General features: G+C 39.7%; 1 protein-coding gene and 1 long non-coding RNA gene across 2 annotated transcripts in view; one reads left to right on the top strand and one right to left on the bottom strand.

Annotated features, from left to right (window-relative positions):
- Window positions 1-25,694, top strand: part of LOC127987560 (uncharacterized) — a 1,055,570-nt gene that overhangs the window by 163,871 nt on the left and 866,005 nt on the right. The window contains exons 25-28 of the mRNA XM_052589928.1: window positions 5,717-5,893; window positions 7,877-8,053; window positions 17,857-18,033; window positions 18,891-19,067. Coding sequence (XP_052445888.1) covers window positions 5,717-5,893; window positions 7,877-8,053; window positions 17,857-18,033; window positions 18,891-19,067 — 708 coding nt within the window. The remainder of the gene's footprint in view (window positions 1-5,716; window positions 5,894-7,876; window positions 8,054-17,856; window positions 18,034-18,890; window positions 19,068-25,694) is intronic.
- The window catches only part of LOC127987632 (uncharacterized), a 264,322-nt gene that overhangs the window by 501 nt on the left and 238,127 nt on the right, over window positions 1-25,694 (bottom strand). The window lies entirely within an intron of this gene.

Genomic DNA, 25,694 nt, shown 5'->3' with positions numbered 1-25,694 from the left:
ATATATTCTGAGATTATATTGTGATATTTCAGTTCTTGAAAGTAAATTACTGTTAAATTTAAATTAAATTAAATGTGTATTCTTACATCTAGGGATGCACCGAAATGAAAATTCTGGGCTGAAACAGAAATGCTTTGTAATGATTATTTATTAATTTATGAAATAATAGACATTTATTTTGTAAGACTTTTTAAATTTAACTCAATTTTAATGATACTGGATGAAAAAAAAAAAAAACACAAACTAATAAAATAACCACACTTTTCTGAAAATGGCACAATAAACCTGGACAGAGTTTATGTTAATATTGGTAACATAACAATGAGGTTCACAAGGTTACATACTTTAAGATTAATACATTCTTAGATTGCAAACTAGTTCAAGGGTTATTTCAGCCAAAAATGAGAAATTGCCTCCATTGAAAATGTATAAATACGATATACCGCCCATGTCCAGAAAGGTAATAAAACATCATCAAAGTCCATGTTACATCATAGGGTCAATTAAAATTTGTTGAAGCATCGAAAACAGGTTTTGGTCCAAAAATAACAAAAATTATGACTTTATTCAGCATCGTCATCTCTTCAGGGTCTATTGTGAGCACTAGTGCTGTGACTGTTGACGTACAGTGTGAAGTCGTAATGTTTGTTATTTTATAATTTTAAAATTTACATTTTTGCCTGAAATAACCCTTACATATTAATTTCAACATTTACTAATTCATTATTAAAATCAACAGTTGTGCTAGTTAACATTTAATGCACTCTTAATAAACCTGAACTAACAATGAACAACTGTATTCTCATTAACTAAATTTAAGAAAGACTAATAATTACTGTAATGTATTGTTCATTGTTTGTTTGTGTTAAACATTAATTGAACCTTATTGTAAACTGTTACCTTAATATTAAATATCAATAAATACTTTTTTTATCCACTTCAGTGTAACAGAATCATTTATAAGTTGATGGTTTTATTAATTTATTTATTTTTGGACTATCTAAATAATTATAGTCCTACAAAGATATTATTATCAGAACACAGCGTACAGATATACCATATTACAGCACAGTTGCGCTACTGCAAACAGGAGCAAGATTTTTTGCCATTTTTCTCTTTGATCATTTGCAGATGTAGGTGCATACCTACACTGAACAAAATTATAAATGCAACCCTTTTTTTTTCGTCCCAATTTTTCATGAGTTAAACTCAAAGCTCTAAGACTTTTTCTCTGTACACAAAATACCTATTTCTCTCAAATATTGTTCACAAATCTGTCTTAATCTGTGTTAGTGAGCACTTCTCTTTCTATTTGCTGAGATAATCCATCCACCTAACAGGTGTGGCATATCAAGATGCTGATTTGACAGCATGATTAGCCTTTAGCCCCTTTAACACTGTGATTCCGGCAAATACACGGGTAATGTGTCCTGGCAATTGTTTCCGGGTCACTAGATTTTTCACTTTCACACAGCCAGTGATTACCCGGAATATATGCGTGCGTTCACACACAACCCCTAAAGGTCCCGTAAAGACATGTGACATCAGGGTGTGACGTGTAATGTACGAGTCGAAAACACCATGCACGTTATACTTTCACTTAAGATAGCGAACGATCTCAGCTTCAGCGCAGAAAGTGAGGAACTAACTGATCTCTGCTTCATTACAATTTGCACATTTTTTTAGTAGAGAACATTGATCTGCCTTCAAAACACCTGGTAAAAGAGTCATCACTACGACACACCTTTACAGCATTAGTTCTGACTTTTGTTCACACAGAGCTCGTTCCGGGACTGAACCCGGCAATGTTACTAGATCCCCAACCCTGGATCAATCCCGAGACGTGTTTGTGTTCACACAGAAGGTGACCCGTCATTAAATTAAACTGGGTCCAATGTTCATTGTGAAAGGGGCTTTAGGCTCACCACTATAAAAGGCCACTCTAAAATGTGCAGTTTACTGTATTGATGGTCCGAGGGGGGTGTCCGAAAACCAGTCAGTATCTGGTATCAGTATCAGTATCTGGTGTGAACACCATTTGCCTCACGCAGTGCTACACAGTAGTATCTCCACTACACGCAGTATCTCCATCTGATAACTTTCCGCGATGCCGTCATCTTTATTTCAGAAGGTGAACCAGCTGACCTCACCAAAAAAACAAAAACAAAAAAAAAAACTCAACACCAGCATCTAGTTGATTGCCAATAAATTGATTTTATAATTCTACCAAATGGTATACTAAAAGATCCGTATTGCTGCGGAAAACATTGCGATACCATACTGTATCGTTTTTTCCCCCCACCCCTAGTTATAAGTATATATCTCTTTTAGGGTAAAGTCAAAACAATTTCTTGAACTTTTTTTTCTTTAAGAACTGCAGTCCTTTGGAATTAAAGTGCAGTGCTGTTTTATTAGATTTACATGGGTTTTATGTGAAAATATCTCTTTTCAGCCAAACACGCTGTTTAGTTAGCTACAGTAGAAGCGCATCATGTTATTTTAAAACACATTGTTCCTTAGTTATTTATACTCCAATATTCAGTACAACTTCTGCTATAAAGGAGATATATTCTTGCATAACCTCAATGCATAAATGATTATCCTCCAGATTCTCCACCTCAAGACACTCATTCAGATAATAGAGCAGCGTTTTTAAATGTATAACTCATTGCCATTAATGATATAAGCCTATTATTCATTTACATATATTATTAAGTTTTATTTGAATCAATTTGAATCAATGCAATTCTAATATATATACAGTGTATTGGTATAAATTTATTTTTGTATTTAACGAATGTATTACATGTATCTAACTCTGTGATTTGATTTATTTCTCTTGTAGGCTAAATGATTGTGGCTTAACAGACAAAAGCTGTCCAGCTCTGGCTACAGTTTTTGGATCAGATACCAATCTGAAAGAGCTGAACATGAACAATAATAATCTGCAGGATTCAGGAGTGAAGCTACTCTGCACTGGCCTGGAGAATATAAACTGCAAATTAGAGATACTGAGGTAAGTTTTGTGACAATCATTAGTGTTTTGTTAATTTAAATTTTGACAATTTGCAGGCTTTAATTTCAGCATAAACTCCACATTTCAGGGCCCTCATTTATCAACAGTACAAAGTTAGGGATCTTCCGTCTTGTATTTTTAACATTGGAATATGTGTAAATATAAGCACAGCTCTGAGCATGCTTAAGCAGAGGATCTAGTGCTAGAATGGCAATACTACAAAAAGAAAGTGCTACTGTGTGTTTCCTGTGTCTTTTAATTGCAAATACTACATTTATAAATTAATAGTTCAAGTTAGATGAGATATTTAGTCTTGTTTATCTCCCCAGGAAATAAGACTAAATATATTTTTGCTTATATAGTAAATGCATCTTGATTAAAGTAAAAACAAGACAAAATAATAAGATAAGCCTTTTTTGCATGCAGCTGGGAAGTCATTTGAAATGTAGCTTTAGTGTCATGACTGATCTTGCTTTGCTGCAGGATTCTGCAAACCATGCTCTGTGCAGAAAACATGTTTAAAAAGAGAGCACTGATTTGTTTAGTGAGCGCACAGAATGTCTTCTCAGTTGGTACTGCTTTCTTTTTCCATTATTTAGGGTGAGGACATTATACATTCACATGATTTATAAAGGGAGATGTTGTCACCATATATGGTTTATTGGAGGCATTTCTGAATGCAAATGTCTAAGTGTTTAAATGTTGTTGTTTTTTTAAGTCTAGATCTAGGCACGATGAGTAGATTAGATAGAGTAGACCGATTACTGGATCTCAATGTTCTGCGCGAGTGAATCAGATCGCTGCTCTACTGCAGGATAAACACTGTACACTCAACACATTGACTTACATTATTTCAATGTTACAAGGACATTTTTAAATTATTGCTACTGGGTGTTTTTTGTGCGTCTTGTATAAGAGATTGCTGACTGAATGAGTTGCCATCATCATCATCATCACCAGTATTTGTCAGCTAAAACATACTGGTAAATATTGAGATTAAAACTGTTTTCTCTTTGTGCAGTCTGAAGAACAACTGTATCACAGAAGGAGGTTGTCATGCTCTGGCTTCAGCTCTAAATTCAAACCCTTCTAATCTGACGGAGCTGGATCTGAGCAGGAATCAAATAGGAGACTCTGGAGTGACAGAAATCTCCAGTCTGCTGAGAAATTCACAGACACTACAGATACTCAGGTCTGAATTTGGTTAATCTAAACATGAATCTATGTAAAGCTCCAGCTGGTCTGTAAACTGGTGCTGTGTCACAACGAATGGGTCAGAGATGTGAAATTGGTGTGTTGGTGTAGATATGTTTATAAAATATTAAGTGCTATTAAATATTAAATAAGTCGCACCTGACTATAAGTCGCAGGACCATATGAAAAAAAGTGTGACTTATAGTCCGGAACATACAGTAACACACACACCGTGAACGCTCGCACACACACACTCTCTCTCTCTCACACACACACACACACACCCACACTGTAAACACACACACACACCGTGAACAGACACATGCACACTCCTACACACACACGCACACACACAGTGAACACACGCACACTCTCTCTCTCTCTCTGAGGCTAGATTCTAGCCCCTTTCACCCTGCCATTCCGGCAAATACAGGGGTACAGCGTTCCTGTAATTGTTCCCGGGTCGCTAGATTTGGCACTTTCACACTGCCAGTGATGACCCGGTATATGTGCGCGCTTTCACACACAACCCTTGAAGATCCCGTAATGACACGTGACATCAGCGTGTGACGTGTAATGTACGAGTCGACAACGCTTGGCACGTTATACTTTAACTGAAGCAAGCAAACAACCTCTGCGTCAGCGAGGAAAGTGAGGAACTAGCTGATCTCTGCTTCATTACAGTTTGCACATATGTTTTCGTCGCGAATGTTGATCTTCCTTCAAAACAGCCGGTAAAAGAGTCGCGCGATAACGCGCGTCATCACTTCGATACGGAATTAGATCTGGCTTTTGTTCACACAGCGCTCGTTCCGGATCGATTACCGCAATGTTACTATGTCCCCGACCCGGGTTCGATTCGGTAATCAATTCCGGGACGTGGTTGCTTTCACACAGAAGGCGACCAGGCAATGTTACGGGAATATTGCGGGTCCGACGTGCAGTGTGAAAGGGGCTAGATCTCACACACACGCACACACACACACACACTTACACACACACACTGTCTCTCTCACACACTCACACACTCTCTCACACACACACACACACACACCTGCGGTGCTGAGGAACAGTTGTGGTTCAGTTCTTGCTCGAGGGTCTCATCTCAGTCAATCACCGGACATCACAGTAATCCAGTTCATTAATGGACCAAATTATTATTATTATTATATATTATTTTTTATTCACTCAGACATGTACAGTAAAGAATGACAATTACAAAAAAAAGTTAAAAATGTATTTAGGTAAATTGTAATTCAGAAACAGAATTTTCTTGATTTCTCACATTTAAACTAAATTTTCACATTTAATGTTATTTTAAGTAGTTCTGTAGTTCATCCTGTGTCTTCTTTGTTCATCTTTTTTCTTCTGTTTTTGTTTATGGTCATATAATAAGGTTTTTGATAATGTTTTACTTATTTCACTGTATGGTGTTAACACATGATGAATTACTCACACATGAACATAACGTGTCTGATTCATTGTGTTTTCTCTTTCTGTCTTCAGTCTGAGTTATTGCAGTATTACAGAGAAACAGTGTCTCATCCTGACTTCAGCTCTGAAATCAAACCCATCACACCTGAGGGAACTGAACCTGAGTCTGAATGAACTACTAGGAGACTCTGGAGTGAAACACCTCAGTGATCTACTGATGAACACACAATTCAAGCTGGAGAAACTAGAGTTAGTGTCATTATACTCTACAGCAGTTACAGTCAAATTGATTTATCAGGGTACATCATTTATTTCCAAAAATGAATGGATCCTTGTGATCTTTAATGAAAATAACTATCACTTTCTCTCATAAACACATCTCTTCTCTCGTCTGATGATGTGAAGAAGGGAAAACCTGTCAGTCACATGAGATCATTGCAATACATTTACATTTATTCATTTAGCAGATGCTTTTGTCCAAAGAGACTTACAGATGAAGACAGTGGAAGCAATTAAAAACAACAAAAAGAGCAATGATATATAAGTGCTACAACAAGTCTCAGTTAGGTTAACACAGCATACGTAGCATGGGATTTTAAATAATGTAATAAAAAGAAAACAGATATAATAAAAAAAAAGAATAGAGCAAGCTAGTGTTAGAGGTCTTTACACACACACACACACACACACACACACACGTCTGGTCAGCTATCCTTGTGGGGGCTCTCCATAGGCGTAATGGTTTTTATACTTTACAGACCATATTTTCTATCGCCCTTCACCTACCCTACCCCTAAACCTAACCCTCACAGGAAACTTTCTGCATTTTTAGGTTTCCAAGAAACTTCATTCTGTGTAATTTATTAGCTTGTTTACCCGTGGAGACCTCAATTTAGGTCCCCACCGTGACACGAGTCCCCATGAGTCTGTGTGTATTCAGGTTTAAGTCCCCACCAGAATAGAAAAACAAGTACACACACACACAAACACACACACACAATTGCATAATAAATGAAAAGAAAATAGAATACAAAAAGATTAGAAAGGTAGTTAGATGGTTTTTAAAGAATAGAATTAGAATAGTGAGTGTTAAAGTTCGAGGGTCAAATAAAGATGTGTTTTAAGCTGATTCTTGAAGATGGCTAAGGACTCTGCTGCTCGGATTGAGTTGGGGAGGTCATTCCACCAGGAGGAACATTTAATTTAAAAGTCCGTAAAAGTGACTTTGTGCTTCTTTGGGATGAACAATCAAGCGACGTTCACTTGCAGAACGCAAGCTTCTAGAGGCACATAAGTCAAAAAGTAACAAATTTAGGTAAATGGGTGCAGAGCCAGTGGTAGTTTTGTAGGCAAACATCAATGCCTTGAATTTTATGCGAGCAGCTATTCGAAGCCAGTGCAAATTGATAAACAGAGGTGTGACGTGTATTCTTTTTGGCTCATTAAAAATTAATCTTGCTGCCGCGTTCTGAATTAATTGTAAAGGTTTGATAGGATTGGCTGGAAGACCTGCCAAGAGGCCATTGCAATAGTCCAGCCTGGAGAGAACAAGAGCTTGAACAAGGAGTTGTGCAGCATGTTCCGAAAGAAAGGGCTTGATCTTCTTGATGTTGAATAAAGCAAATCTGCAGGATCGGACAGTTTTAGCAATGTGGTCTGAGAAAGTCAGCTGATCATCAATCATAACTCCAAGGCTTCTAGCTGTTTTTGAAGGAGTTATGGTTGATGTGCCTAACTTGATGGTGAAATTGTGATGAAACGATTGGATATTGTTTGCAATAAAAAATTATCAGCTTTTCATCAAAAACTCAGGAATTCCTGACCTGCAGTTTTGTTTTTAAAGTGGTTTCACTCAGACGTGCATCACGATAAGAACAAAATATGATCACAAAATCTTGTACTTGATGGCTGTAATCTACAATCTTAAAATATCATTTAAAATAGATTTTAACATTTGAATGCTATTTTTAAGATGCTTCTGTAGTTGATCCTGTATCTTAATTACATTATAAATCACACACATATTCTTTTTTTTTTTTTTTTACTAAAGATTCTCTAGACTTGATATATAACTAATATCCTCAATATCATAGTTTTTTATGGCTGTGTAATTATTGTTTTCAGGTTTCAGCATCATTTTATTTATTGCACTGTATGGTGCTAACACATGATGAATTACTCACACATGAACATACATGTCTGATTCATTGTGTTTTCTCTTTCTGTCTTCAGTCTGAGTTATTGCAGTATTACAGAGAAACAGTGTCTCATCCTGACTTCAGCTCTGAAATCAAACCCATCACACCTGAGAGAACTGAACCTGAGCGGGAATGAACTACTAGGAGACTCTGGAGTGAAACACCTCAGTGATCTACTGATGAACACACAATTCAAGCTGGAGAAACTAGAGTTAGTATCATTATACTCTACAGCAGTTACAGTCAGATTTAAGATTACTGTTTACTTTCAGGAAAAGGAAAGGAAAAGGATGTGACGTGTGGCCAAGTCTAGTGCATTTAACACATATACACACACACACACACACACAAACACACACCTGCAGCGCTGAGGAACAGTATATAGTGTCCCATACTCTGCATTTAACACACAGACACACCGTGAACAGATACACGCACACTCTCTCGAACACACACACACACACACACACACACTCTTTCTCTCTCTCACACACACACACACACACACCTGCAGCGCTGAGGAACAGTTGGGGTTCAGTTCTTGCTCGAGGGTCTCTGTTTTGAGGTATTTATTTGGGGCTGGTTAGTAAAGGTTTGCAATCACTATGACACATCCGGTTAGAATGCAATGACTCTGATGTTTCTTCTTTAATTTTTATGCTCCACTGTAGATATGTGGGTATGTGTGGTTCTGAAAGTATACACACAATAATGGTAAATAAAAGGTTCACAATAATAAGTATAACAACAATAAAAATTTACAATAATATTATATAGTTACAAAAGGCATTAAATAGGATTAACTATATTCAATGTATAATTACAATAAATCAACATTATGTACAGACTGGTCTGAGCGGGACTCGAACCCGCGGCCGTAACATTATTAGCGCTATTCCGGCGGTCTTATGTAAACAAATGACGGTGCAATTTTAGAACGTTAATCTTGAGGCATTCATAGGTACGCATGCAAATAAGCATATAATCCACATAACTGGTCTGATAAGCATATAAACAGCTGTCATAAACTATCATAATCACATTAATTCACACAAAGGAATGGCAATTGCTGAATCTTTGTACACACGCATACAGTATTGCCATTAATATCTGAAGTCTGTGATTACCTTAAACCGCAACAATACACAAATGTATTAATAACAAAGATAAGAACATTTGAACTTACTTCTAGCTGCACGTGTAACCCCCACAAACTCTCTCTACCCAGGGTTTAATGGTTCTCTATTGGACTAAATACTTTAAGTGGGACAATATCCAAGAAAACACTCAAATACCCCAAACTCCTTGACTAATAGTTTTATTATTTTACAATCATAATATTAAAACCCAGGGGCAGCAGGTTAATGCAGTCATAACAGGTTAAATTTGATTAAGAAGCAATGAATGATTTCAAAGATGTTAACTTCCAGCATAATAAAGTAACAACCAACAGGATATACTCAGCACAAGATTTCAGTAGTTAGTCAATACATGCATTAAATATATTCACGTGATCACCTCTCACACACACAAGTTCATTACACTGCAAAACCTAATAGTCATAAATACCACACCAATAAATGCATATCAAATATTAATCACCACAAACCGTCAATCATACTCGTGCTAAATATCTAGCCGTCGTCAGCTGTATAGGAGGCGTATGGGGAAAGGATAACCTGCCCACCCCCTTACACACGCACTCACTCTACACACAAATAGCGCCGGGGGACCATTGGGTTCATACATACATCAGGGCCTCCCCGGAAAACACAGCAGGAACAGACATTAACATCCAATACAATAATAAAAACAACATGTACTTCTGGCTTTCTTACCCGCTACCGGATGTGGGTTCCACGTTCAGTGAACTCAACGGCGGCTGCCAAACGTAAACGGAGAAAACCCCAGCAAAATATCCCTCCCGATCGATTCGCACGGGTCGCACAACAATCCTAAACCCACGTCCCGGCACGTCAGCTTTGGCAAGGAACTCAGCAGCAACAACCCAAACAACCCTCTCGCAACAACAAACACATCATACATTTATAATGCTTCCCTCTAATTACTAATGCCACACAGGTGTTCATTTTCCCCAGCGCATCATGAGGAACACAGAGGACGCTCTCAGTATTACCACTCCCCTTCTTTAGGCATGAGCAGCTTACATCCACCCCTCCTACTGTAAATTTGTCCGCACATTCCTACTCGAATATCTCACATTCTATAACCATCTGGATTCGGGTGAGTTGACCGGTAAAGTGTTCAAACAAGAGGGCCTTTCCTCCTGTGGGGTCTGTAATGTTGCTTTCCTCAAGGTCCACATTACCAACAGCCTCTCCATCCTTCTGTGTGGGTCCCGGCCGCCCTGTAAGACAACCCTTCACCCAAGGATACACGCACCAATTACTGTTCATGGGATTAACACCAGAATTAGAATGTGAAACCTCTTTTTCTCTCTCCTCAAGGACAAGGACAGTTCAAACTTACATGGGCTTAACATATTGCGGTGCAACACTCTCTCGCCACCATCACCCCTCTCCCTCTTAACCACGTAAACGGGAATATCAAGATTAGGTTGTGATGTAACTATATAAACATTCCGTTCCCATTTATCATCCAATTTACCCTGTCCCCTGGCCCTCTTATTTAATACCATGACTCTCTGGCCCGCCACCAATGGTTCCCCCTTGACCCTACGGTCAAACCCCCTCTTTTGTATACTTGAGCCTTCTGAACTTGCTTTTTGGCTTGATTATAGGCAGTCACTAGCTTTTCATGGTGGTAGTGCACCCAGCTGCCAACGGTGCCTGAGAATTCACTTCCCCGGCCCAGCATCACATCAACGGGCAATTTCGCATGTACACCTTAAAAAATAAGGTGTATATCCGATAGAGGGATGGGGTGAATTATTGTACGCCTGTACCAACTCCGCCACATGCTGATCCCAGTCCTCCTTCTGGTCATCCCTTAATGTCCCCAACATACTCAACAATGTCCGATTAAAACGCTCACATTGTCCATTTCCTGCTGGATGATAGGGAGTGGTATGCGACTTATGGATGTTGTACAAAGCACATCATTCTTTGATGACTTTTGACTCAAAATTGGGGCCTTGATCGGAATGCAGTTGATCAAACCCCCCAAAGGGCTGTATAAAATGTCCCCACAACACCCTAGCAGTTGTCACTGCTGTTTGGTCCAGAGTTGGCACTGCGACTGTATAGCGAGTAAAGTGATCCATCATTACTAAAATATTGCACATTCCACTGCGTGCAGGCTCCAATGACAGAAAGTCCACCGAAACAATCTGGAGAGGGTACTCTGATCGTATAACGACAAGGGGAGCATTTACTGTATTGACTGGAGTCTTATGGAGATTGCAGCGGACACATTGGCGGCACCACCGTTCCACTCCTCGCGCCAGACCTGGCCAGAAGAAACGTCGACGGGCCAAGCCCAGAGTCTTTTCCTCACCCAGGTGTCCTGCACGGTCATGCACCCATCCCAGAACTTGATTTTGCAGACACTGAGGTACAATTACTTGTTTCCATTTATCAAATGTATTTGGGTCACATACCTCCCTGCACAGCAATCCTTGATCCACGCAGAGACGGGTCCACTGTCGTAGCAGCACTTGGGTAGGCCGGTCTTCAGCTGCTCGCTCTTTTGGAACAGGCCCTCTTCCTCTGTCCATATAGACCCACAGTCGTGACACCACTGGACAACCCCGCTGTGCACTCACCCACTCGGCCAGCAGGCTGGGGCCAAATCGATCTTCATTCACTTCTGCCCCTGCATCCATCCTTCGACCCTCCTCCAATATGACCTCTTCAACCACCGGAACAAAAGCCTGGACACAGGCATGGACCACTGCAGATGCTACATAGCCACCCTCACCACATGGGGCACTCCCATCCTCTATAGTCCTGGCAGAGGTCTCATTCACAGGCCACCTGGAGAGGGCATCAGCATTTCCATTAGTCAGCCCCGGTCTGTATCGCACTTCAAACTGAAATCCTGCAAGCTGAGCCGCCCATCGCTGTTCCACTGCACCCAGATTTGCCGTATTCAGGTGACCTAATGGATTGTTATCTGTGAAAACAGTAAAGGGAGACACAGCAAGATATTCCCGGAACTTTTCCACTATAGCCCATTTCAACGCCAGCAGTTCTAGTTTGAACGAGCTGTAGTTTTTATCATTTCTTTCTGCTGGACGAAGGCTTCGGCTTGCATAGGAAATCACCCTCTCCTTTCCATCTTGCACCTGTGCCAGCACTGCCCCCAAGCCTGTCTGACTAGGATCAGTGTACAACAGTAATGGCAACTCAAAGTCTGCATAAGCCAGTATGGGTGCCTTTAGGAGATTCTCCTCTAATTTTTAAATGCCATGTCCTGTGCCTCTCCCCATACCCAGCAGTCTTGTTTACCTCTGGCCGGTCGGGTGCGTCGTTTTGATGTCCCCCACATCATAGAGTTCAGGGGTGCTGCAATTTGGGCAAAGTTATTAACAAAACATCTATAGTAACCAGCTAAGCCCAGGAAAGCACGCAGCTGGGTGATATTCTGAGGAGTTGACCAGGTCTCCACTGCTCGCAATTTCTCTGGGTCTGGTGACACCCCTCCTTCTGCAATCACATGGCCTAGATAATGGACTTCATTCTGGAAGAGAAAACACTTAGTAGGTTTCACTTTCAAGCCAAAGTTCTCCAAGCGGCTGAAAACCAAGTCCAGGTGGGCAATGTGGGCCTCAAAAGAAGGGGAGAAGACAATTATATCATCTAAATAGAGCAACAAGGTTTCAAAATTTTGGTCACCTAAGCAACTTTCAACCAGTCTCTGAAATGTTCCTGGAGCATTGCACAACCCCATCAGCATCCGATTAAATTCATATAGCCCCATGGGGGTCACAAAGGCGGTCTTCTCCTTGTCAGCTGGATGCACCCCCACCTGCCAGTACCCATGCGCTAGATCTAATGTTGAAAAAACTCTAGATTTCTTCAATGAAACCAATGATTCCTCAGTTCTGGGGAGAGGGTAAGAATCTTTATGGGTAACACCATTCAATCTCCTGTAGTCTACACAGAAACGAAGGGTGCCGTCCTTCTTTCTGACGAGCACTACAGGCGCTGCCCAGGGGCTATAGCTCTCTCTAATAATATCATTTTCAAGCATATTACTCAAAAGCCCCCTCATTTCCTGATACAACTTTGGTGGAATTCTATTATACCGTTCTCTAATTGGGGCTGCATCGCCTGTTGGTATCACATGCAACACCCTATCCGTGTACCCATAATCCTCATCATGTTCTGAGAAGACCTTTTGATGCTTAGATAATAATTTAGCAATCCTCTCTTGTTGTTCAGTACTAAATTGTAGTGGGTCTAAAGGAACAGTCACCGGTCGCAACACCTGTTCTTGTTCTACATCCTGCACCGTATTCTGCCTCACCCCCACTTCCACGGTCTCATCATCCAATGGTCTTATGGCACTACATCTCCTTGCTGCCTTGGACACAACTCAACATCAAAAATCTGCCCTATTCGACAGCGCTGAAAAAGAGTTACTGGAACTGGTGAAAGATTTAGAATTCGGACCATAACTCTTCCCTTTGAAACTGTGCTCAGTGATCTAGCTACCAACAGCTGGCCCGGAAATACATCTTTACAAGGTTCTACTAAGCCCACATAATCCTTCCTGTCAGGTCGTAGACGTGCACATGCTTCTATCACCACCTCTGACTGTGCTGGAATTGTCTTTCGTCTTCCCTGCGGCCAGTAAATTGAACTTATCTGTCCTACCTCATCACCAAACTTTAACAGGTCTTCACAAACCAAAAACATCTGATGCCACACCTTAACCTGCACGTCCCCTTCTCCTACACAACTATCCCCAGTCTGTGTCATCAGAAAGTCTCTACACTCTTTAATCACATTCATGCCGATTAGTCCTGGGTTCAAAGATCCCTTTGAGTCTTTAACAATCAACACTCCCCTTTTTGGTATAACTTTCCCACATATATTCAAGTCCACCTCAATATATCCTATATATGGAATCATTAACCCATTAGCAGCTACCAATTTGAACTTTTGTACTGGTTTGTACACTGTTGGTCCGCTAGTCACAAAATATTTTTTTAAATAGCTTTCGGTTAATGTGGATACTTGTGACCCCGTATCAATTAAACAAGGTGTTTTAACCCCCTGTATCAGCACCTCTACCACTGGGCATTGTCCTATTAAATTATCTTTCGTTTCCGATTGGCCCCTACCCAATGTACCCACTGATTGGGCCTGTACAGTGGGTTCTAAAAGTTTAAAGGCCCCTGTCCTCCCTCTACAGCCCCACACCGTCTTTCAATATGCCCAGCTTGTTTGCACCGTTTGCAAATAGGTCTTCCCTGCTGGTCAAATTGATCTGAGCTTCTTCGACTCCTCCTTAACTCATACCTAGGTCTTGCATTATCACTACTAGGCAATAAGTGCTGTACTCCTTCACGAACTTCTTTAATCATTCCAGCAACCATTTCCTTTATTTCTCCTTTCAACTGCAACACAACTTCTTGTTTAATCTCCTCAACCAATTTTGTTGCATCTGGGGCTGGCTTCAACTGGACTGTTGCAGCTACTGCTTGCCTTACCTCCCCAAACTCCTCTGCTCGTAGAATTGCTTCTTTTTTTTACTTCTATAAAAGAACTATCAGGGGCTCCTCTAACCATACCCCGAAGTTCCCTACGCAATCCTGCATCGCAAAGTCCCAAAATAAATTGGTCACGTAAAACATTACCCATAATGGTACCATCACCCCTATTATCCAAACGATTACTCAATTCTTGCAGTGCCAAGGCAAACTGCCTGACATTTTCATCTGTCCTTTGTTTACGAGTAAAGAATTGGGCACGAAGGGTTGCAAGGGGGACAGTATCTCCTTAAATGCTTTCCAAAAATGACAATATCTGTTCAGCTGTCATGCGCTGTGCTGCTGGTAACGCTAACACTTCCCTTTTTGCTTCCCCATCAAGATTACTTATTACAGCAGATACTTTTTGCACTTTGAAAAAGGGTAAATATTGAACATTGATGTCTGCATATTATACCAATCCTGAAAATTATTTCCCTGCGGCATTTGATCTCCATTAAACTTTTGACACCAGGGTGACCCCATCATTAATGGAAACATCACCATATTTGCATTTGTTGCTTGATTCTGAGCCATATCAGGTGCACCATCTACTCTCTGCTGCGCCCCACTAGATGTAGAAGGTAGCTCTACTGCTGGTTGTGTAGTTGACATTCTCCTGGTCTGCCAAGACTACGCCAAGTTGTAACCCCCACAAACTCTCTCTACCCAGGGTTTACAGGTTCTCTATTGGACTAAATACTTTAAGTGGGACAATATCCAATAAAACACTCAAATACCCAAAACTTCTTGACTAATAGTTTTATTATTTTACAATCATAATATTAAAACCCAGGGGCAGCAGGTTAATGCAGTCATAACAGGTTAAATTTGATTAAGAAGCAATGAATGATTTCAAAGATGTTAACTTCCAGCATAATAAAGTAACAACCAACAGGATATACTCAGCACAAGATTTCAGTAGTTAGTCAATACATGCATTAAATATATTCACGTGATCACCTCTCACACATAAGTTCATTACACTGCAAAACCTAATAGTCATAAATACCACACCAATAAATGCATATCAAATATTAATCACCACAAACCGTCAATCATACTCGTGCTAAATATCTAGCCGTCGTCAACTGTATAGGAGGCGTATGGGAAAGGATAACCTGCCCACCCCCTTACACACGCACTCACTCTACACACAAATAGCGCCGGGGGACCATTGGGTTCATACATACATCAGGACCTCCCCGGCAAACACAGCAGGAACAGACATTAACATCCAATACAATAATAAAAACAACATGTACTGCTGGCTTTCTTACCCGCTACCGGCGGCTGCCAAACGTAAACGGGGAAAACCCCAGCAAAATATCCCTCCCGATCGATTCGCACGGGTCGCACAACAATCTTAAACCCACGTCCCGGCACGGCAGCTTTGGCAAGGAACTCAGCAGCAACAACCCAAACAACCCTCTCGCAACAACAAACACATCATACATTTATAATGCTTCCCTCTAATTACTAATGCCACACAGGTGTTCATTTTCCCCAGCGCATCATGAGGAACACAGAGGACGCACTCAGTATTGCCACTCCCCTTCTTTAGGCATGAGCAGCTTACACACGCACACACTTGAAATAAACTTTGGAGAACACTCATTAGCTCCGCACTAAACTTTCTGATGCAACACACTTCTATATCCTTTGGCGGAACTACTTTCAGATGACGCTAAAGCTGTACCGATTTGTAGTTTCAACTGTCAATTAAAAAGCCCACCAATAGCATTCACTGTCCATTGTTTGTTATCACAGTCTTTACAACAGTCTCATTTCAGTCAGTCACCGGAGATCACAGTAATCCAGTTCATTAATGGACCAAATTATTATTTTTTTTTTTTTTTGTTCACTCAGACCTGTACAGTAAAGAATGACAATTGCAAAAAGAGTATTCCCTAATTACAATTTACTTAAAGACATTTGTAACTTAAGTAAATTGTAATTAGGGATGCACGATCATGATTTTTCATGGCCGATACCGATTTGCGTTTTTTTTTTTTTTTTATCTTTAAACAACAAATAAGAAAGAAGGAAAGTGTACATAAACAAGATGTTTATTTGGTATTTAATAGCCCAAATTGGCTTTTGACTATTGAAAACAATAACCGTAACCATCTGAAATTAACGGCAGTAACTGCACAGTAAGTAGACTACATTCAATACAAACATAGATGATACAGACCTCAGCATTTAGCTTTTGTTTCTGAATTGTGTTGAAACTACATAGAACTGGCCTTAAATAAAAGATTAACTGTAACCATGTGAAATTAAAGGCATTAACTGCATAGTTCTACAATCCAAACAACACAATCAACACACATTCAATAAGAGGTGTCTTAATCAGCCTTCAGTATTTTAGTTTTTAAGTTTGGTTTTAAAAAAGGTCTTTACCAGTGAGACTAAATAAAAGTATGCTATATAAACGCATTATTCCAAAATGTTTAAATCAAATAATGTTGGTGATAATAAAACAAAGATGCAAAGTATTATGGTAATGATTCACATATATATATATAATTTTTTAACTTGGAAAAATAAATAACTATTGTCTCAAGTTAAAAAATATAGATGTCCATCATTACCCTATTTTTTTTTTAAATTGGATGAATTAAACACTTTTTTGCAAGCTCTACTTTACAAAAAAACAACAATAAACATTTCAGTTTTGTCACAGTTAGTCTGTTTGGTTTCTCATCCATCACGTGAGAAGTTGATCTGAACATCCTTCACTGTCTCCTCTTGTGCAGGGCGCGGACAGGTACAGATACACTCGCGATAAAGGGACTCTTATTTTGTTCAGTCGGCTGTTGGCTTCCTGTTATCTGTGCTTCAGACTTGTAGCTCTGCACTTCCGGCGCTGATTGGCTGTCCATGTCCTGCGAACAGATTTCGAAATACTTCCAAACAAATGACATGATAGCAAATTATTACAATGTAGTCTGTGCATGCGGGCGTACTTCCGGAAAAATCGGTCGAAAAAAGACCAAAAACCGGCCAAAAGCCGATTGCGTTTTTTAAGCGCAAACCGTCCGATTTATGGCCTTTCAACCGGTGAATCCCTAATTGTAATTCAGAAACAGAATTTTCTTGATTTCTCACATTTAAACTACATTTTCACATTTTATGTTATTTTAAGTAGTTCTGTAGTTCATCCTGTGTCTACTTTGTTCATCTTTTTTCTTCTGTTTTTGTTTATGGTCATATAATAAGGTTTTTGGCAGTGTTTTATTTATTGCACTGTATGATGTTAACAGATGATGAATTACTCACACATGAACATAACGTGTCTGATTCATTGTGTTTTCTCTTTCTGTCTTCAGTCTGTGTAGATGCAGTATTACAGAGAAACAGTGTCTCATCCTGACTTCAGCTCTGAAATCAAACCCATCACACCTGAGAGAACTGAACCTGAGCGGGAATGAACTACTAGGAGACTCTGGAGTGAAACACCTCAGTGATCTACTGATGAACACACAATTCAAGCTGGAGAAACTAGAGTTAGTATCATTATACTCTACAGCAGTTACAGTCAGATTAAAGATTCCTGTTTACTTTCAGGAAAAGGAAAGGAAAGAAAAGAATGTGACGTGTGGCCAAGTATAGTGTCCCATACTCTGAACATGTCCTCTGCATTTAACACACACACACACAAACACACACACACTCTCTCTCTCTCTCTCACACACACACACACACACACACACACAGTGAACACACACAAACACACACACAGTGAACACACACACACACACAGTGAACACACACACCGTGAACACACACACCTTGAAAACACACACTCACTCTCACACACACACACACACACACACAGTGAAAACACACTCTCTCACATACACACACAGTGAACACACACACAGTGAACACACACTCACACTCTCACACACACACACACACACACCTGCAGCGCTGAGGAACAGTTGTGGTTCAGTTCTTGCTCGAGGGTCTCATCTCAGTCAATCACCGGAGATCACAGTAATTAATGGACCAAATTATTATTTTTTATAATATTTTTATTCACTCAGACATGTACAGTAAAGTATGACAGTAGCAAAAAAAGTAAAAAAATATATTTAAATAAATTGTGATTCAGAAACAAAGTTTTCTTGATTTCTCACATTTAAACTCAATTTTCACATTTTATGTTATTTTAAGTAGTTCTGTAGTTCATCCTGTGTCTACTTTGTTCATCTTTTTTCTTCTGTTTTTGTTTATGGTCATATAATAAGGTTTTTGTTAATGTTTTATTTATTGCACTGTATGGTGTTAACACATGATGAATTACTCACACATGAACATAACGTGTCTGATTCATTGTGTTTTCTCTTTCTGTCTTCAGTCTGTGTGGATGCAGTATCACAGAGAAACAGTGTCTCATCCTGACTTCAGCTCTGAAATCAAACCCATCACACCTGAGAGAACTGAACCTGAGCGGGAATGAACTACTAGGAGACTCTGGAGTGAAACACCTCAGTGATCTACTGATGAACACACAATTCAAGCTGGAGAAACTAGTGTTAGTATCATTATACTCTACAGCAGTTACAGTCAGATTAAAGATTACTGTTCACTTTCAGAAAGTCACCATGAAATTAAAGTTGACAGTTATTATTTTTTCCGGAATATTGCAGTGCTGAAATGATTTATCTGTGCACATAATGTATTTCTAATCCTGATCTTTCATCTGAGTCACTTTCCTTCTCCTAACTAAAGATTCTCTAGACTTAAAATGTAACTCATATCCTCAATATCCTAGTTTTTTATGGCTGTGTAATTATTTATTTTGTTTTCAGGTTTTAGCAACATTTCATTTATTGCACTGTATGATGTTTACTCAATATTAATTTAACTCACACATGAACATAAAACGTCTGATTCATTGTTTTCTCTTTCTGTCTTCAGTCTGTGTGATTGCAGTATTACAGAGAAACAGTGTCTCATCCTGACTTCAGCTCTGAAATCAAACCCATCACACCTGAGAGAACTGAACCTGAGCTGGAATCAAATAAAAAACACAGGACTGAATCACTTATGTGACGTACTGAAGGATTCACGCTGTAAACTGGATAGATTGAGGTCAGTAACATTCACAGACAAGAATCAAAATGATGAAAATCACTTTGTTTAACTCTTATGTGCTGCTCAAGGTCTTTTGAGACCCCAAATGATGTTTGCTGAAATAAAAACAAATGTTCCCTTTATCTAAATGTCATGAGACTTTGTACGGTTGTCAACACTTGGTGCTATTCTTTATATATAAAATTATATTCTTTTTATATAAAAACCTATTTAAAAATATATTTTTAATTAATACATTTTATACATTTACAAAATATCATAAATCCTTCAAAAAAACTACATAAATGTAGAGTAAAAACATTAATAAATGACACATTTTGTAACAACATGTCGTTTTGTTGGCTGTGTTCTCTGGAGAGCCCAAACAGCTCGAGTGTCGTCCCCAAACGAACAGCACATAAGAGTTCAACAAAACACTTTATACTCAATATCTCATGATGAATGTGTTCACATTATATTTGTGAAAGATTCTTCATCTTAATGATTTGTCTCTTCCTCTGTTTGTCTCTTTCTAGTCTTTATTACTGTGACATTACAGATGTTTCTTCTTTAACTCAGTCTTTGACGAACACAAAAGCTCTGCAGTTTCTAAAAGAGCTTGATCTGAGTTATAATATGATTGGAGACTCAAAGCAGAAGCTCATTGATGTGCTACGAGACTCAAACTGTTACCTGAGGTGAGTAAACTTCACTTTGTGATATTAAAGAGATTCATTTACCTCTGATATGTGAAGAAATATATACTTTCAAATATTAGTGAAAAGAGTTGATCAAATGATCATCAAGCTTTATTTCAAAGGGTTTGTGTCAGAATGAAATGTAAAGTTGATAAAAATGTTGAACACAAAGGAGGAAAGAGAAGAAAAGCAGACTGTCACAGCTTTCTACAGCAACAACTGCTTTATTAATAAGATCAGTAATAGTGAATCATTAGAGTTTGAAATAGATTTGTTCAGATTGTAGGAAAACGATTGTAGACACAATTTAGATTCAGCTAAACACTTCTGCTCAGTTAGCAACAACTTGAACAACAAGACACACTTTGAACAATGTCTCCTCAAGTCTACTATTAACATGAATCTCCTGCGGTTTGGTTTGAGGGTAAATCCAGTCAGTAACTGAGGCACAAGCTAATAGCAGTTGTGTTTGAATGAAACGAGTGAGAGCGCGGTGCTGTGATACGAGAGAAGTCAAAGAAACGCCCGACTCAAACACCGTATGACTGTGTGTTATTCTGCTGCTAATGACACACACCTAATGAATAACACACCTCCGAATGTCACCACTGACCAATCAGAATCCAGTATTCCAGCGAGCTGTGCAATCATTTCACTTATTTACTGAGACCAACACAAACATGTTTAAACTAGAGACAAACAGCTTTAACTAGTGACACATTTAACTGAAAGATTTGTGTTTTAAGACTAAATCACATTTGTGTTTGTTACTTGTCATTGATTATATTTGGTGTACACTCGTTAGTGTGTTTCTCTTTATATCGACTCAACAGGAGTCACACAAACAGATGTACAAATGTTCAAATGTATTCAAAACACAAATATAGTTTTAGAAATATCTATGTAAATCTAACATTTTAAACTCTAAAGAAACTGTAATTAAAAATTGTAAATTATATTTCTCTCTCTCTTCTCTTCCACCTTACAGTGTTGATTAAGGTTTATTTTCAAGAATCTCTGAAAGAGTTCAATCACCAGAAGCTGCTAAATGCAGTATCTCATAAAGTGAAGTGATCTTTAGAGGAGCAGTAAACATCAGCTGAAGATCCACAGAAGAGCTTCACTACTGTGTCTATGAGGAGAAATAAATGTGTGATAAATGTGTAAATGTGATCCATACAGGTGAAGAGACTCAGACTTTACAATCAAATAATGCAGCATGTGTGTTAGAAACATGATATTGAATGATTCATGTTGCTTTAGTATTCAAGCAGATGATCATTGTGTTTAATGTAAAGCTGGAACAGAGGAGGAAGAAGCTCAATAGAGTCTGTCTGGCTCTTCAGTTTAATAATATTTCTATTAAACTCATTCATAAAGATTCAGATGTTTAAATGTGATTGTCAAGTGCAGCTCTTAAATGTGTCTGTGGCGAGTGGGGCGGGGCCGAGAGGCGTGGGAATGAGGAGTGAGGCCAGGTGTAGTGATTGGAGATGAGCTACACCTGCGCCCCACCGCCAGTATCGAGTCCCACGTAGGAGATGGAAGGATATAAAACTGGAGCGACTATAGTGAAGGACGAGAGAGGACCAGGCCTGGACAATATTTTATGTTTTGGCTTTTATTTGTGCGCGTCAGTCGCCGTGAGGGGCTGACGCGCTGTTTTGTATTTATTTTATGTTTTTGATTGTGCGCCGGTTCCCGCCTCCTTCTTCCCGATGAATATGGAGATTTGTGTATCGTTACAGTGTCAAAAGATATAAAGTAAATCTACAATGTGTGAAACTTATCTCATGTTTTATACACATTGTTATTCTATTTGACTTTATATTTAGTTGTGTGTCTGTTGTTAATGTACATATATCCAGTATATAGTCTTTGTTCTGTGGATGGAGTCTCTCCTTCATCAAATCAACTAAACATTTTCACAAGTTAACAGCATTTGTGTCTTTCACTCTCCTCTAAATACTCAAACACATTTACTCTTTTTAACACTTTTATATTTTCATGTAAATTAAATGCCACATACAGTTAAAAACAAGTGAAAAGTTTACTTGTCTGTTTTAAGTATTATTAAACAGTTTTAAATACAGGCTAACTTGTAGACATGAAACATAAAGCATAAATAGCTAATGCATAATAACAGAAATGTTCCCATTATATGTACAGCAGGTTTTTTTTTAAGGTTTCTCAGTTAATATATTTCTAAAGGTGCTGTACTTTCCTAATTGCGCCGCATGAGTAGTTGTTGGTCAGAGATGTTTTGGAGCAGAAGATCTGCAGGATTCTGGAGGTTCATCATGTGGAAAGTTGATAGTTAGGTAAAGTGCTTCTGTCGTTCTCTAACATTCAGATCTGTAAAGTAAGGTGGAAAAGACACAGCTCTGATACAGAGTCATTCTAGTGTTGGACCTCCACATATTGTTCAGTGTTATAAAGCTGTTTCTGCTCTTGCTAATGCGTCTCTTGATGTCATTGTCTGTCCTCCATCATGTCTAATGATGAAGCCCAGGTCTACAAACTCCTCATTTCTACAGAGGTCTGCTCCTGTACTCTAATTGCTGAGGGGTTTGAGGTGTTCAGTGTTATCATCTCTGTTTTCTGCTTGTTGATCTTGGAGTCTAGTTGTCTGAGTCCAGATGTTTTCTCTGGTGAGGGTGTAAGAACAACAGCTAATCATCAGTGAAGTCAAGATCTTCTCTGGATAATGCTTGACTTAAACAGACAAACACTTCATGAGTCAACTGTCCGCTTTCCTCACAACGGAGAGCTCAGACTCAGATGTTGATAATATAATCTTATAATATTCATACACCTGACAGGTGAGTATCTAGAGTACAGTATGCTCAGTGTGTAGTGTGTCATTCAGGATTTCGTTTGGATAGAAATTAAATCCAAGCAATGGCCATTTAGTTTTATTAATGAATCTAAATGAAACCGTCAAATGGTCAGCAAATGAACTTAATGAACTTTGATGCTTGAGCAGCAAATCAGCATATTAGTATGAGTTTTATTTTTCAGGTAGCGAGCAGGACAAACGACTATGACTGGGACTGTCATACACGCACTGTAAAAACATCGAAATTTTTAAGTCAAATTAACTTAATATTTTTTAGTTCAATAAAATATATATTTTTAAGTGACTGTTACCATACACTGTAAACCCTATTATAATAAAACGCTGTGAATGTTTAGAGTTTAGTTGTCGTGTTTCTGCTCGCTGTTGTGTTGAGAACGCTTCCACAAAAGGAGTTCATTCAGAGACACACTTCATGAGGATGGGGGTAAGTGCAACAGGACGGTAGTCATTGAAGCAGGATGGAGATGGCTTCTTTGGGACTGGAATGATGGTGGTAGTTTTAAACATCCTGACTCAGTGATATGTTGAAAATGTCTGTGAAGACATCAGTGAGTTCTGCTGCACAGTCTCTCAGTACACACCCAGGGATGTTGTCAGGACCCGGAGCTTTGCATGCATTGATCCTGCTGAACGATCTCCTCACGCTGTCTGGGGTCAGCGTCATCACCTGGTTGCCGGGAGGAGGTGGAGTCTTCTGTGCAGTGGTGCTGTTTTGTTGCTCAAAGCGAGCGAAGAAGGTGTCAGCTCGTTCAGCAGAGAGATGTTGTTGTCACAGGTCCGTGGTGGGGGCATGTAGTCTGTAATGGTCTGTATCCCCTGCCACAGGTTCCTAGTGTCTCTGCTGTCGCTGAATTGATGAGCTATCCTCCTAGAGTGCTGTCTCTTAGCCTCTCTGATGCCACGGGACAGGTTGGCCCTAGCTGTTCTCAGGCCCACCTCATCTCCAGCTCTGAAGTCTTCAGAAGTCTGTAGACCTCCCCTGTCATCTACGGCTTCTGGTTGGCCCGGACAGTGATGGTTTTTGTGACCATTACATCATCAATACACTTATTGATGTAGGCAGTAACAGTCTCTGAATACTCCTGGAGGTCAGTGGTGTTATTGCATGTGGCAGCCTGTTTAAACATGTCCCAGTCAGTTGTGTTGAAGCAGTCCTGAAGAACCTCTGATGATCCTTCTGGCCACACTTTAATCTGTTTGTGAACTGGTTTGGCGACTTTAATGAGTGGTCTGTATGCAGGCATTAGCATAACAGTGATGTGTTCTGAGGCTCCGAGGTGGGGGGGGGAGGGCTTTGTAAGCTCCTCTCTGTGTGGTGTAAACAAAGTCCAAAATGTTATTACCTCGTGTTGGAAAGTTAATGTGTTGTTTTATTTTTGGAAACACACTCTCTAGGTCAGCATGGTTGAAATCCCCAGCTATGATGAGAAAAGCATCGGGGTGTGCTGTCTGCTGCTCACTGATGTGCTGGTACAGTTCATTTAGTGCGTCGTTCCTGTTGCTGATGATGTTGAATGGGGGAATGTACACCAAAATGAGCAGTATAGCAGTATATTCCCTCGGCAGATAGAACGGCCGGCACTTAACAATCATAAACTCCACCAGGGGTGAGCAGTGTTTGCAGATCACAAGCGTATCGCGGCACCACGCGTCATTGATGTAAACACAAAGGCCGACGCCGTGGGTTTTTCCTCCCGCGACGAGAGCTCTGTCCGCTCGATAGCACATCAGCTGGTCGAGCTGAATAGCGCCGTCTGGAACGCTGTTGCTGAGCCATGTTTCCGTCAACACAAAAACACAACAGTCTTTTACAGTCCTCGGAGTTGAGCGTAGTAATCGAATGTAATCCAGTTTATTGTCCATCGAGCGTACGTTTGCAAGTACGATGGTGGGGATAGATGGCTTGTGTGGGTTAGCCGTTAGCCTAGCCCGGATACCTCCGCGCTTCCCCCTCTTCTGCTCCCTCTCACACCGCTTGTGGCGCCTCCGCTGTGGGCGAGATGCAGTAGCGAGGGTCGGTGATGGTGAAGGCCCCCGTAGCAGACCTAGATCCCGCAGCTGTTCCGTGTGTGCGGAGTTTAACTAAAAAAATGCAGTTCTGCCTACATCGAGCAGAAACTCGCGACTGTATGCGCGCTTACAGACAGGTAGACGCGATGACGACGTACAAAAACTCTGTGACTCACAAGACATAAAACACGAAAACACCGTTCTGTCGGGACAGAGAGAAGCCGCTGCGTGTGGACGCGCCGCCATCTTGTTTAGAATGTGTGTGTGTGTGTGTGTGTGTGTGAAACTGATACTGATAATAACACTACTACTTTTTTCAACTGTTATATTTATCTAGCAGTAATGATACATAATCACCTGATAAATGGCTGTTTACAGTCCTGCAATACTAACATTTTAATTTTTCAGTTTGTTTGTGCACCCACAAAAGTGTTTTTTAGCTCCAGCCGTCACTGATTCACACGTTATAGAAACGAAAATGATGGTGTATAAAATGTATTTTTATAATAATTTATAA

The sequence above is a fragment of the Carassius gibelio genome, chromosome B22 (genome assembly GCF_023724105.1).
Source record: "Carassius gibelio isolate Cgi1373 ecotype wild population from Czech Republic chromosome B22, carGib1.2-hapl.c, whole genome shotgun sequence".
Classification (NCBI taxonomy): domain Eukaryota; kingdom Metazoa; phylum Chordata; class Actinopteri; order Cypriniformes; family Cyprinidae; genus Carassius; species Carassius gibelio.
This window is presented reverse-complemented; position numbering and strand designations above follow the sequence as displayed.